General features: G+C 42.5%; 1 protein-coding gene across 3 annotated transcripts in view; it reads right to left on the bottom strand.

Annotated features, from left to right (window-relative positions):
• The window catches only part of PARP6 (poly(ADP-ribose) polymerase family member 6), a 98,878-nt gene that overhangs the window by 43,194 nt on the left and 42,812 nt on the right, over window positions 1–12,872 (bottom strand). For all 3 annotated transcript variants that reach the window (XM_040415761.1, XM_040415763.1, XM_040415762.1), the window contains 8 exons: window positions 12,597–12,687; window positions 4,906–4,972; window positions 4,558–4,707; window positions 3,328–3,508; window positions 2,525–2,578; window positions 958–1,053; window positions 759–851; window positions 354–479 (listed from right to left, as the gene is read on the bottom strand). In XM_040415761.1, coding sequence (XP_040271695.1) covers window positions 354–479; window positions 759–851; window positions 958–1,053; window positions 2,525–2,578; window positions 3,328–3,508; window positions 4,558–4,707; window positions 4,906–4,972; window positions 12,597–12,687 — 858 coding nt within the window. The remainder of the gene's footprint in view (window positions 1–353; window positions 480–758; window positions 852–957; window positions 1,054–2,524; window positions 2,579–3,327; window positions 3,509–4,557; window positions 4,708–4,905; window positions 4,973–12,596; window positions 12,688–12,872) is intronic.

The raw sequence follows: 12,872 nt of genomic DNA, 5'->3' as shown, positions 1-12,872 counted from the left end.
AAAGTAACTGAAAAAGCCCTTGCCCTGCGAGATACAGCACAGGGCAGGGGAGAGCATCGGAGTATGAAATGCTATATTGTCAATCAAAACATTTGTAAAAGGACCCAGAGACCTCTGTCAGACAGATGATTGGAAACTCATCCAAATTCTGGACTGTGAACGTGGACAAAGTTTAAAACAGATCATATACAGATCAAGTCTGGTGTTCCACAGATCATTTAAATGGATGAATCTAGCAGGAAAATTGGACAAATACAGAACAAGCTGCGATTGTCATGGCATTTTTTTATTTGCAAAATCTAATTTGAAGATATTATCTTTAGAAGTTATATGATATAAAACATTTTTTTTACCTTAGGGTTAAAGGCCAGTGTTTTGGGATCATTAGGATCCACTACTGAAGGGTATGGCTCAAATATAATACTCTTCCTCGGTGACTCAAGGGCAGCTCGACACATGGCAACCAGCAGACCCACAACCTACATGAAACCAGAAATGAAAAAACAGCGTGTGTGAAAACCTTTACAGTGATACAAGCATAAACAGGAGAGGGATTTGGATAGCCCGGCCTAGTTCTCCAGCTACCGCTGTTAAAATCACAAATGAATCACAGAACCAATTTTCAGGTAATCCCATCAAGTTCTCCCAACGGAGCCAGTGTCTTCCTTCCTTGCTATTCACTGCTGGCCTGTCTGATGGTCTTGGCCTATGGCCTTCACGCTAGGCAGTCATACTACGTATTATGGTTTTAGATTTACCTCAGCTCCTGTAGCCACTTCTTCAGCAGCCCCTGACATCACTCCCAGAGTGTAAAAAGAGAAGACGCAGAGCTCTCTTGTACACACCGCTGGCTGTAGGATATAAGTTGGCGAATATGGAAAAAAGATCAATAGAGGAAAAATTATAAATCCAGCAAGATACCCACTAATCACATTTATCATACCAAAATTGACTAACCTTGAGCATAGATGCATTCTGGAAGACATGCTGTTCATCACACACTACACAATACTCATTCAGAGTGGGTAGCCGCTGTTCTGCATACTTCATTATCTATAGAAGGGAAACAACCATGAGACACAAAATTTAAAAAATTTTAAAAGTAATGAATAGAGTTTTCGCCTGGCCATAGGTAGGGACACCTTTCTGGGATGGGCTGCCTCTGCCTCCCCATGTTGCTACCAAATCATGACAAAGAACTTTCATATTCCCTATTTCTCCTCCATACAGGGGAACTGCCACGGAAGAGCCCTGGCTTGGCTAGAATCGCAAATACTTACATTCACTCTTCCCACAGGGGCTTGTTCCTAAATCTCAGATTTTGAAGGGCTTCTTTAACAAGCTGCCCCACCGGTTCACTTGATATCTCTTCTATATGGTATGTTATTGCGCAGGTTGGCAAGAGATACACTGACCTTTGTTGTGGCTTGGGAGTAAGAACTTGGCATGGCTCTCACAGAATTAGACCGGATAAATATTTTCATGCTCTCCCACAAAATGTCTATAGCCTGCGCTGCCCAGGAGAAGAACTACAAGATTCTGAACAGATGGTATAGATGTCCATCCGTTCTACACTCCCACTACCCCGAGGTTTCAGAAGTCTGCTTGCGTTGCAACTCAGAGGTAGAAAACATGATTCATATCTGGTGGTCCTGCCCTCTTATCCAACCTTTCTGGCGACATATTTTTGAAGTTTACCAACAAGTAACAGGCAAACAACTAACACCAACTCCACAGATTGCTCTCCTTTCTCTCCTACCGGGACCTGTGTCGGCTATCAAACGAGACGTCCTGCGTCATTTTCTCTCTGCTGCACGCACAGTTCTCCCCAGACATTGGAGGTCTATTAAAGAATAGCTGACAGAGGTGGACATTTTGGAGGGAATGGAGACCTTAACTTCTGAGAACACAGAAAGGGCCGAGGTGCCTGTGGGACCCCTGGACTAGATTTAAGGCCGGATCAGACTTCCCCACCTGGCTTAGGGAAACTTAATCAAACTTGTACTTTACTCGGGAGCTGGTTGGGCTCGTTCCTTATAACTGCTTCATTCCTACCCTAGCCTTTTCCTCTCCCCCTTCATAGACTTCCTTCCACCCCCCCTCCTTCCTTTTTTTTTTTTTTTTATATTTTACATTTTTATATTGCATTTTGCTGGCTTTCTGATCCGTGATAGCCATTATCATAGTCTTGATTAATAAGCCGAGTTCATTAGCTGTTTGATATTATTGAAGGTTTATTTTTATTTTTTTAATCTGACCTCTTTCTACCTTTGACATGATGTGGAATTTGACTACACCAGCTATGTATTGTCAATAGCGTGTACAACCTAATTCTCATTCGGCCTGCGTGCCCATAAGAGCTTTACTTTCCTTCGATTGTGTACTTTTTTATTGAAAAAAAAAAAGATTGCATAAAAAAAAAGTAATGAAAAGAGAATGAGAACATAACTTGTTCATGAATGAATGCAGGTCAGCAAAATAATGAGCATTTAAATTCCATGGACTATTTAAAATATTTGCTCACCTGCACCAAAAATCCGTACTCCAGAGTAGGAACCGTCTTACAATGCCCGCTGACCTGCAGGGAATGATTGGATTAATATGAAACAAATTATACATGTCTGTGTAGAATCCCAAGCCACCACCAAGAGGTTGGAATGAGTAATATGAAATAGAGCACTGCAATCTTTACAAAGGGACCAGACTAAACATAGAATATACCGTACTTTTTCTCCATGTATTATGCATTTTAAGGCAGCTGCTGTTATATTGTAGACCAGAATATATACCAGAATATACTATATAGACTGGGAGCTTTGACTACCCAATATTTTAACACTTATCAGAATATAATAATGCCATTGTACTGAGTGCCCCATCTCTTTGTCCTAAATACCTGTGCATGAGTGCTCAGAAGATCCTTACATAACTTGCTCTCCATTTGACAAATGCTCTCAATAAGGAATTTAAAATCTCTACCAGTGTTATGTATGTGCATTGTAAGGATTTGATGGAAGGAAACCAGATGTCTTAAGCCACACCAACTCAAGAACACACAATCTCCATGTAGTTATTGCATGATTGATATCAAGCATATTACCCTACCATTACACTAATTCAGTGTGGCACTTTTGTTATCTTGTATGGTGTCTACCTTTGCTTTCTCTTAATTGTATTGTTATAAAATAATATAGGTCTTTAATCATTAAAAAAAACATCCTTGTTAACTAATTATATATATTTTCTACACAGAAATCTTATGTTGGTTTAATAGTTAAACTTCAGAATATCGGGGTACATTTCCTTAGAAAGACTTAAAAGTCTTACCTGTGTTGTGGTTGTATGACTCCCATACAGTTCTGATTTAGGGTTTCGTAAAGTACAGGAGACTGATCTATTCATGATACGGGGGACACGGAGATCTGCCCCCGCAAGACCACTTCTAAGGTCTGAGCCTGTTAAACTACTCCGGACTGCGGAATCCTGGACTCCAGGGAAACTGGGAGACCTGCAATAGATAGGCACTGAGGAAAAAGGCCCGATGCACATGACCGTATGTATTTTGAAGTCCACAAATTGCGGATACCATCCGTGTTAGATCTATATTTTTTGCTGACCTATTGGCTTCAATGGGTCCATGGTCTGCATTGTGCAGCCAAGTATAGGACGTTTTCTGTCTTTTTACGGAATAGACATATGAATGTAGAAAGCATGTGGATCATCTGTGTGCTTTCCACATCCGTATGTCCGTTCTGCAAAAAATAGACTATATGCCGAAAATGCAGACCATGGAACCATTGAAGTCCTCCAAAAATGCAGATGGCACATGGACTACATCCGTGTTGGGTGGATCCACGGTTTGTGGACCACAAAACGGACACAGTCGTGTGCACGAGGCCTAAGGCAGAGAAAACACAGAGGGACAGAGGAACAAAACAGTCAGTCTACCACATTCTTGATCACCAGAAAATAAATCATTGCATATTATGAGAAAAAATAATGTTGTCAAACAATTGAGAGATATCCCAAGAAGTAAGAGGAAAAAAAAGCTTCAGCCAATATAGTGTGTGCATGTAGCAAAAACAATGACCAAAAAGGGTAATTCACTAAACAGAAATTACAAAAATGTGAGCTGTTGAGGGATTTCAGGTAAATGTTAGAATTTGGATCACCATGTGACTAATTTGTTCTAGTAGCCCTGGTGACCTCGTGTCATGACCCAGTCCTATATTACCCAGGACCACATTCTATGCCCATTGTTTGGTGACTTGCTCGTTACAGGTTAACTATCGCTCAGTTTTGCTGTCTTTCCATGGAGATTGATCAGTATATTCTGTGCCAGGGGTACTCAGCTGGTGAACCATGGTCCAAATCCAGGCTCTGGATGCTAGCTGTCTGGACCCCCTGCATGTCCTGATTTCAAGTGTATCTGAGTTACTTCCTAATGGCAGGAAGTTAGACATTATACAAATAAGCTGACAACAAAGAATATTCATATTGGGCACAGGAGGGAGACTGATGTGAGATAAAATAATAGTGTTCAATATAGGTAGTTACTTGGGTACTGGAGAGAAGATGCTTAGTCCAGCCCGAAATCTCTTAATGCTACCACTGACTCTAAGCCACCGCAGCCTTCTTTCCTGCTGTGAACGTAAAACTTCATTACTGAGATACCGCCATTGATGAGACGAGAAGAGGGACAAGATCCTGGAATCAAAGATGAGAAGTACAATAACTGAGGTAGAAGAATCGAGGATTAAGTTACAGAAAAGGCTGGAAAGTGAAATTTTGCAAAAAATCAATTAATGGGCTTAAAATGACTGATATGGGATAAAAAGGATGAAATACATTTATTTTTTATCAATGTCTTCTCTTTGAAACTTCCAATCTGAATATCATACTTACTTCTTTAACTGAATCCCTAGTCCAAAGTCATCTCGGTTTGATGGTTGAAATACATCAATGGTAGGCTCTAAAAGGAAGGTAAGATACAGAGAGCAATGTCAATGGAGTTGAGGAGAATATGAATGTCTACACCGACCCATGTGTAAAATATACCCGCTATAAATATGCTTAATATTTCTCCTATGTGCCATCAATACTTTATAATGCATGTTGCACATCAGCAGCTCCAAATTGCAGAAAGCTTTAGCTGTCAAACTGATGAATGTACATATTCTGGTGACCTATGGAAAATCAACATGTATACTGGGCGATCTGATGGCCATGTTATTTATACAGTTTTATATACAGATCTTGCGAGAAAGATGACAGCTTCTGAGGACAAAAGGAATGACTGTGTCCTTACCTTGGTAAATAAATAATCAATATTTGGGTTGTGTCTATTGGGACACTGGATATTAGAAAATTTAAATGCTATGTTATTTTCTTAATATCTTTTTGGGGCTCATTCAGATGACTGTATCTGTTTCGTGGTCCGCAAATTGCGGATCCGCAAAACACGGATACCGGCCGTGTGCCTTCCGCATTTTACAGAATGGAACGGCCAGCCCTATGATAGAAATGCTTTGCAGACAAGAATAGGGCATGTTCTATCTTTTTTTCGGGGCCATGGAATGGAAGTATGGATGCAGCATCTTTTGCAGCCCCATTGGAGTAAATGGGTCCGCATCCGTTCTGCAAAATTGCGGAACTGATGTGGACAAAAATATACAGTCGTCCGAATGAGCGCTTAAATTGCTCTGCATATCAGGGACAATAACAACAAAATGGTGATTTGCAGACCCATGTCAAACAACAGTGCAGCTAAGGCCCTTTTACACCTATGAACATTTATCCACCTAATCACTGCTCCATCTGAAAATGTTGCTGATCATGCGACAAACCAGCAAACGCGTGTTTGTCGAGTAAACGCATCTTTTATGTGCCGTTAAAATGCTAATTTTTTGGCAGCACATCTCACCATGTCAACTGGGGATGTGTTGCCTACAAATGAAATGCTATGCAGATTAAAGAGGATTGCCGGGAATGGATCCCTGAAACATGTCTAGGACTGTATATCAGCTGTTTTGTTGAGAAATCGTTGTAAATAATACCGCATGTTCAGAAGCCCCACGCATGCGCAGTCTATCTAGCTGAACAGCCAGGAGCCAGTGAAGGCGACAGGTACAGTAAGTGCTCCACATCAGTGGATCATCCATATACAGCTTTAGGGCTCATACACACAACCGTATGTATTTTGCGGTCCGCAAAACACTGATCTGCAAAAAATACGGATGACATCCATGTGCATTACATATTTTGCGGAACGGAACCCCTGGTCCCTAATAGAACAGTCCTGTCCTTTTGATGCAGCAGGAAATTCACTTCTTTGGTGAATACATCGGACTGCGGAAAGTCTGATAGATGACAAGTCCAGTGGTGAAGTGGTGTCCGTAATGCGGACAATAATAGGACATGTTCTATTTTTTTGCTGAACGGAAATACGTATATACGGAAATGGAATGCACACGGAGTAACTTTAACTTTTTTTGCGGACCCATTGAAATTAATGGTTTCACAAACGGTCCGCAAAAAAACAAAACGGAACGGACACGTAAAGAAAATACATTCGTGTGCATGACCCCTTAACTTGAAAACTTGAACAGTTCAGCTCTACATTTACAAATTAAACTGGAGCAACATTTATACAAAGCGGCACATGATCTGTATTTGTGTGGGCTATATTGCTGTTTTTATATGGGACATTTTACCACCGATATTTTATTATCCATATCTACTACACTATAAGTTGCTGTAACTAACACAGCATACAGGATACCAACAGTTATTAACAACATGTAGAACCCTTTTGTCCTGGATTAATGTCTAATATTACCTTTAAGTATTATTAAGGGTCACTTTTTGAAAGGAGTGAAAGGGACAATGGAGGGTCATATTTCATCTACAATTGAAATTTCTATAACAGGTGTAGAGATTATCAGTGGAGCTCAATTTGTATTGTGCTTTTTATTTTTATAATAGGTTTGCATTTTAATCTTTCTTATAAACTGTTTTATGGAATATCATCCACCATTTGTGTATCTAATATTTTATGTGTTCCCTGATGTCTTGAGCGCAGGCTGATTATTTATTGACTGTACCGGCCCTGTAATGTGAGCAGGACTGGTTTCTACCACTTGCAGAGCTGCCTAGTGGGGAGAGGGAGGCCTCCCTGCACTGCTCTACAATAATGGTAATGATGTGATCCTGCCTATGATATGCCATCATGGCTGAGCAGCCTGACAGGAACTCTCACCAATGTGTAGTATATGCAAGTGCCAGAGCGTAATGTGTAGTGAGGCCTTGCTCACTCAACCCCCTCGACAGCTCTGCAAGTGGAGGCGACCAGCCCTGCTCACATTTTAGGACAGACTGCTGGGTGGCCATTTTAAAACATTCTCGGAGAACCCCTTAAATGATCATATAACCAATTGTTCACCCCCATATAATATGATATTGTGAATGCAAGTTTACAATTGCCAATCAATATTGTTGAGTGGCACTAGTTTACTGGCCAGCATATCTGCCTGTGTAGGAAGAAAAAACATGCACACGATCAGCAGAGAGAAAAGAAAAGAGGAAGGACTTAGTTTAGATACTTCACAAGCTATATTTCTGTTTCTCTGATTGGGCACACAGATGAAAAAAAAGATGTGTGAATAACACCATTGACTTGTACAGTTCATTGTGCTATATGATCAGTCACTGCAGCTTAGCTGCATTGTGTATAGGAGGTCCAGGCTTGGTCTCTGCAATAACCACTGGACTTGACATTCACCTGACTTTCCGCAGACAGATGTATTCACGAAAGATGTGAGTTTCCTACTGCATTAAGAGGCAAATTCCGGGCTCGGGCTCTGCATTCACCACTGGACTTGTCATCTATCAGACTTTCCGCAGTCCGATGTATTCACCAAAGAAGTGAATTTCCTGCTGCATCAAAAGGCAGATTTCAGGCTTGGTCTCTGCAGACGTCAATGCACTTGACATTCACCATTGATTTAAGGAAAAATCGACCATCCTTGTCACGTGCCATCGTTTTTCTTCCATCGCCTAGGAGAGTGATGGGCAAACTGCGGCTCTCCAGCTGTTGTAAAACTACAAATCCCATCATGCCCTGCTGTAGGCTGATAGCTGTAGGCAGACTGGGCATACTGGGAGTTGTAGTTTTACAACAGCTGGAGAGCCACAGTTTGCCCATCCCTGGTTCAAAGGCAATCCTTCAGCCATGGTTCCCTAGATGTTTTCCTCCACTGGGGTTTTTTCCTCTCCTGAGTGCTGAAGGCCCGACTCTTCCTGAGTCGAAGGCCCATCATTAACAGGGCCACATTTAAGACCAGTGCCCTGACTTCTAATGAGAACATCTACTGTACATTTGATACCTTGCAGTTAATAAAGAAGTCAGTGTATATTAAATAGTGGTGTGTCTGAGCCTTTTTATGAATCTTCATAATAAACAGGATGGGTGCAGGGTGTCGGACCCTTGCTGATCAGATAGTGATGGCCTTTCTTGGTTTTACAGCTCAGTTTATTTTTTTTATCCCCGACCTACAGGATAGGGGATAAGTATCTGATCGGTGGGGACTGCTGGGTCCCCCATGATCATGAGATTCACCAAAGAAATGGAATGGTAGGTCAACCATGTTCCCTTCTGCTTCATTCAATGTCTAAGGGACTTCTGGAAATAGATAAGCATGGTACTCGGCTATCTCCAGTAGTCCTATAGAGAGTGAACAGAGTAGCTATGTGCACACTCGACCTGCCACTTCATTCATAAGGGGACACAGCAGGGGCGTAACGATCGTGGTTGCAGAGGGTGCGACCGGGCCCGATAGGGGGGGCCCCGCAAGTGCTTATAGCCAGCCCAGTCCCCCTCCGCTTTGCTTTGCCTATTAATGTCGGCGAGACCCGGCGCTAGAGGTCACGGGTCTTGTGGGAAGACATGATGATGCTGCCAGTGAGACAGGACGACCGAACGCAGAGCAGAGCAGAGCAGAGGTAAGTATTTATTTATTTATTTTTCACTATGAATTGAATTTAGAAAGGGCTGGGGGGAGGGGCACAAAAAGAAAAGAAAATCTATACAGAGAGGGTGGCAGCCTGGCGGGGGCACCTGGTTGTGGCCCTATGAACTGAATTTAGAAAAGGGGGCCCGCACCAGCCATATAAGAGGGGGACACAAATAAATAAAATCTATACAGAGTGAGAAGGGGGCAGGGGAATCAAATCATTCAATTATATACAGGAGTCAAAATGAAATATATACAGTCCGAGGGGCAAATGAAATATATACAGTCTGGGTGGGGGCCAAGTGATATATACAGTCTGGGTGGGGGCCAAGTGAAATATATATAGTCTGGGTGGCGGAGGGAGGGGGCAGGGTAATGGGGTTGCAGGTTAATGGGGTGAGGGGCCCCAATTCATAGTTTGCCCTGGGGCCCATAGAACTCTAGTTACGCTACTGGGACACAGGATCCAGTTCTCATGATCAGTGGTGGTCCCAGATTCTGTGGATAGGTAAAAGTGTTGTATTGATATAAACTATCCCTGGACCACATACCCATTGATGAAGTCAACGGGTCTGCAAAAAAAAATCTGGATGCAATCACATCAATATTTTTGGCGGCTCCGCAACTTGAAGACCACAAAATGGATATGATTGTGTGCATGGGGCCATATACAGATTCTACTGAAAAAAATTAAAATAAAATTAAGAGGTACAGTCAGTGGTGTACCTCCAATGGAGGCAGACCACACAGCTGTTATGGGGCCCCTGGGGTAAGGGGGCCTGGTCTTGGACAAAAAGCCCCGCCTCCTAATTACACCTAATTCTCACTCCTGTCTTGAGTCCCTGTCCGGGGCTCAGGCTCTGCTTTCCAGCTCCCTGCTTCCTGTGTTCTGTCCTCGGAGTCCCCCTTTACTCAGCACATCATCAGTGGCTAGCGCTGCACCCGCTGGAGTCCTGACTAGCACTCTACGTTGTCTCGCTGCTGGGCGCTGGGCTGGCCAATCAGCATTAGCAGTGCTTGCAAAGCCTCGAGAGTCAGTATTTAATTCCACTGCAAGAAACTTGCAAGTGACAGTGTAGAGGATGATGAGAGTGACTTCAGCAGAAATCATGACTTTAGGTGAGAAGTGACTGTACTGTCAGTCATATGTGTTTTGGGTGTGAAGTGAACCCTTCATTTCCAGTACTGAGCTCTCTCAGCTCTGCAGATGAACCTGAATCTTCCCCCTCTAAGTCACGGACACAATGTAATGCCGCCATGCCCTGTTCCGTGCACTCAGGTACAGCAAGTGTCTCTGTGTCAGCTTCATGCACTGATGTAGAGACACATTGTTTGTCCTGCTTTACACTGCAGCTTAGCTCCGTAAGGTATAACTATATCGACTGTAAAAACGCTAACAAACAGAAGAAAAATACAGTCATGTGAATAGCCCCTGACTTCATTATACCAAAATGTGATTTAAAATGTACTGGGAACAATATATTCCTTTAAATAAAAGAAAATGTTAAAACTCTTCCATTTACAATAAAAAAAGAATCATCTTATCGTCTTATCCTTTCAAACTGATAGGTAGATATACAATATACAAAAAAGTGACAAAACAAAAGAATGAATTGGCAAGATCTCCAAGGCAACATGCTTTGGAGTTGCTCTGAACTGGATATTAGGTGACTATGTCCATCTATCATGTCCTTAATGAAGTAACTTTGTATGATTTACTGTTGACATAGAAACGATGAATCAGGGGCTCTAGAGTATTGCAGAAATATCCAGACGACTTGAACAAATGAAGTGATATTTTATTGTTGCCTCACATGTCCTCCATTGTATGCATCTCTGAGTAATACACTGATGTCAGGCTAACCGTTTGTGGAAGCTTTTATGTTATATAGGAGGCTGTTCAGCTGAATCAATGTATAATGGAATACAGTTAAAAATGTCAAAGGGGTTGTCCCCCGAAAAATATTCTGTAGGATCTGTATACTTTTGCAATTTCATCTAAGGCTACTTTCACACTTGCGGCAGAGTGATCCGGCAAGCAGTTCAGTCGCCGGAACTGCCTGCTGGATCCGGCAATGTGCATGCAAACGGACAGCATTTGTAGACGCATGCGCAGACCAGAAGGACGGCTCCAGCATTGCGGTATTTTTAATGCCGGATCCGGCATTCCGGCAAGTGTTCCGGAATTTTGGACTGAGATAAAACTGCAGCATGCTGCGGTATTATCTCTGTCCTGAAAAGTCAAAAAGACTGAACTGAAGACATCCTGATGCATCCTGAATGGATTGCTCTCCATTCAGAATGCATGGGGATATGCCTGATCAGTTCTTTTCCGGTATTGAGCCCTAAGACGGAACTCTATGCCGGAAAAGAATAAACGCCAGTGTGAAAGTACCCTAAATAAAAGCTTAGGCCCCTTGCAGACGAGCGTGTCCGGATGCGTCTCGGTGCATTGCGGCAAACCCGCGCGAGTAGGAACGCAATTGCAGTCAGTTTTGACTGCGATTGCGTTCTGATGTTCAGTTTTTATCGTGCGGGTGCAATGTGTTTTGCACGCGCGTGATAAAAAACTGACTGTGGTACCCAGACCCGAACTTCTTCACAGAAGTTCAGGTTTGGGTTAGTTGTAGTGTAGATTGTATTATTTCTACACTGTATGGTCCGTCACATGATCCATCACTATGGTGATGGATCATGTGACAGACCATGTGATGAACGTAGTGACGTCATCAAAGGTCCTATTCCTCACAAAAGAAGACAGAAGAGATGCCGGCTGCGCGAACAAGTGGATTAAGGCGAGTTAAATTATTTATTTATTTTTTTTAACCCCTCCAGCCCTATTGTACTATGCATTCTGTATTCAGAATGCTATTATTTTCTCTTATAACCATGTTATAAGGGAAAATAATAATGATCGGGTCCCCATCCCGATCGTCACCTAGCAACCGTGCGTGAAAATCACACTGCATCCGCACTTGCCTGCGGATGCTTGCGATTTTCACGCAACCCCATTCATTTCTATGGGGCCTGCATTACGTGAAAAATGCACAAAGAGGAGCATGCTGCGATTTTCACGAAACGCACAAGTGATGCGTGAAAATCACCACTCATGTGCACAGCGCCATAGAAATGAATGGGTCCGGATTCAGTGCGGGTGCAATGCGTTCACCTCACGCATTGCACCCGCGCGGAAATCTCGCCCGTGTGTAAGGGGCCTTAGTATAGCCACTGAGTTATTCAATAAAAATGTGTCTGTAAAGTGCCACATGCTTTTTCTTATTTGTCTGTCCACCTTGCTAAATTGGATGCACATGCTCAGTGCCATCCTTCCGATGCCTCCTGAGCTGTGATACGGTGAGAGCTGCAGCAGAAAGGACTCATCCCCTGAGCTGCAGTAGAAAGGACACGCCCTGTCATCTGCCAGCTTAAAATAAATCTATTAGAGCAACTGGAGCAATGAATGAGGAGATCTCTGGACCCATGTGAGGTACAGGGCTGGTTCTAGCTTTGTTAGAAAGAGATTCTCATGTACTATGTGATGTGTTCTCATTTTTTACATTAATCAAAGGACAAAGGATCACTGACCAGGGCCATCCAAGTACTGAGAGAGGGAAAAGCGTAGGCGCAGGACTATGGGCTCTGTTCGGATTACTTTCCAGGCAGTGGCTACCTCTTCCTGAAAAAAAAAAAAAAGGGAAAGGTTATTGATATGACTGCTTGAAAATTAACACAGAATGTGGGAAAAAAAAAATGGAATAAAAGAAGATGGAACATGAATGAAGGTAACTTTTTTCTACACTGAGAAACTTTCTTTTTTAGTTATGATGATAAATAATTGGAAACAAAGGATGAATTAAAGAA

The sequence above is a fragment of the Bufo bufo genome, chromosome 1 (genome assembly GCF_905171765.1).
Source record: "Bufo bufo chromosome 1, aBufBuf1.1, whole genome shotgun sequence".
NCBI classification, from domain to species: Eukaryota; Metazoa; Chordata; class Amphibia; order Anura; family Bufonidae; genus Bufo; species Bufo bufo.
Note: the sequence above shows the minus strand (reverse complement) of the source record. Positions and strands in the feature narration are given on the sequence as shown.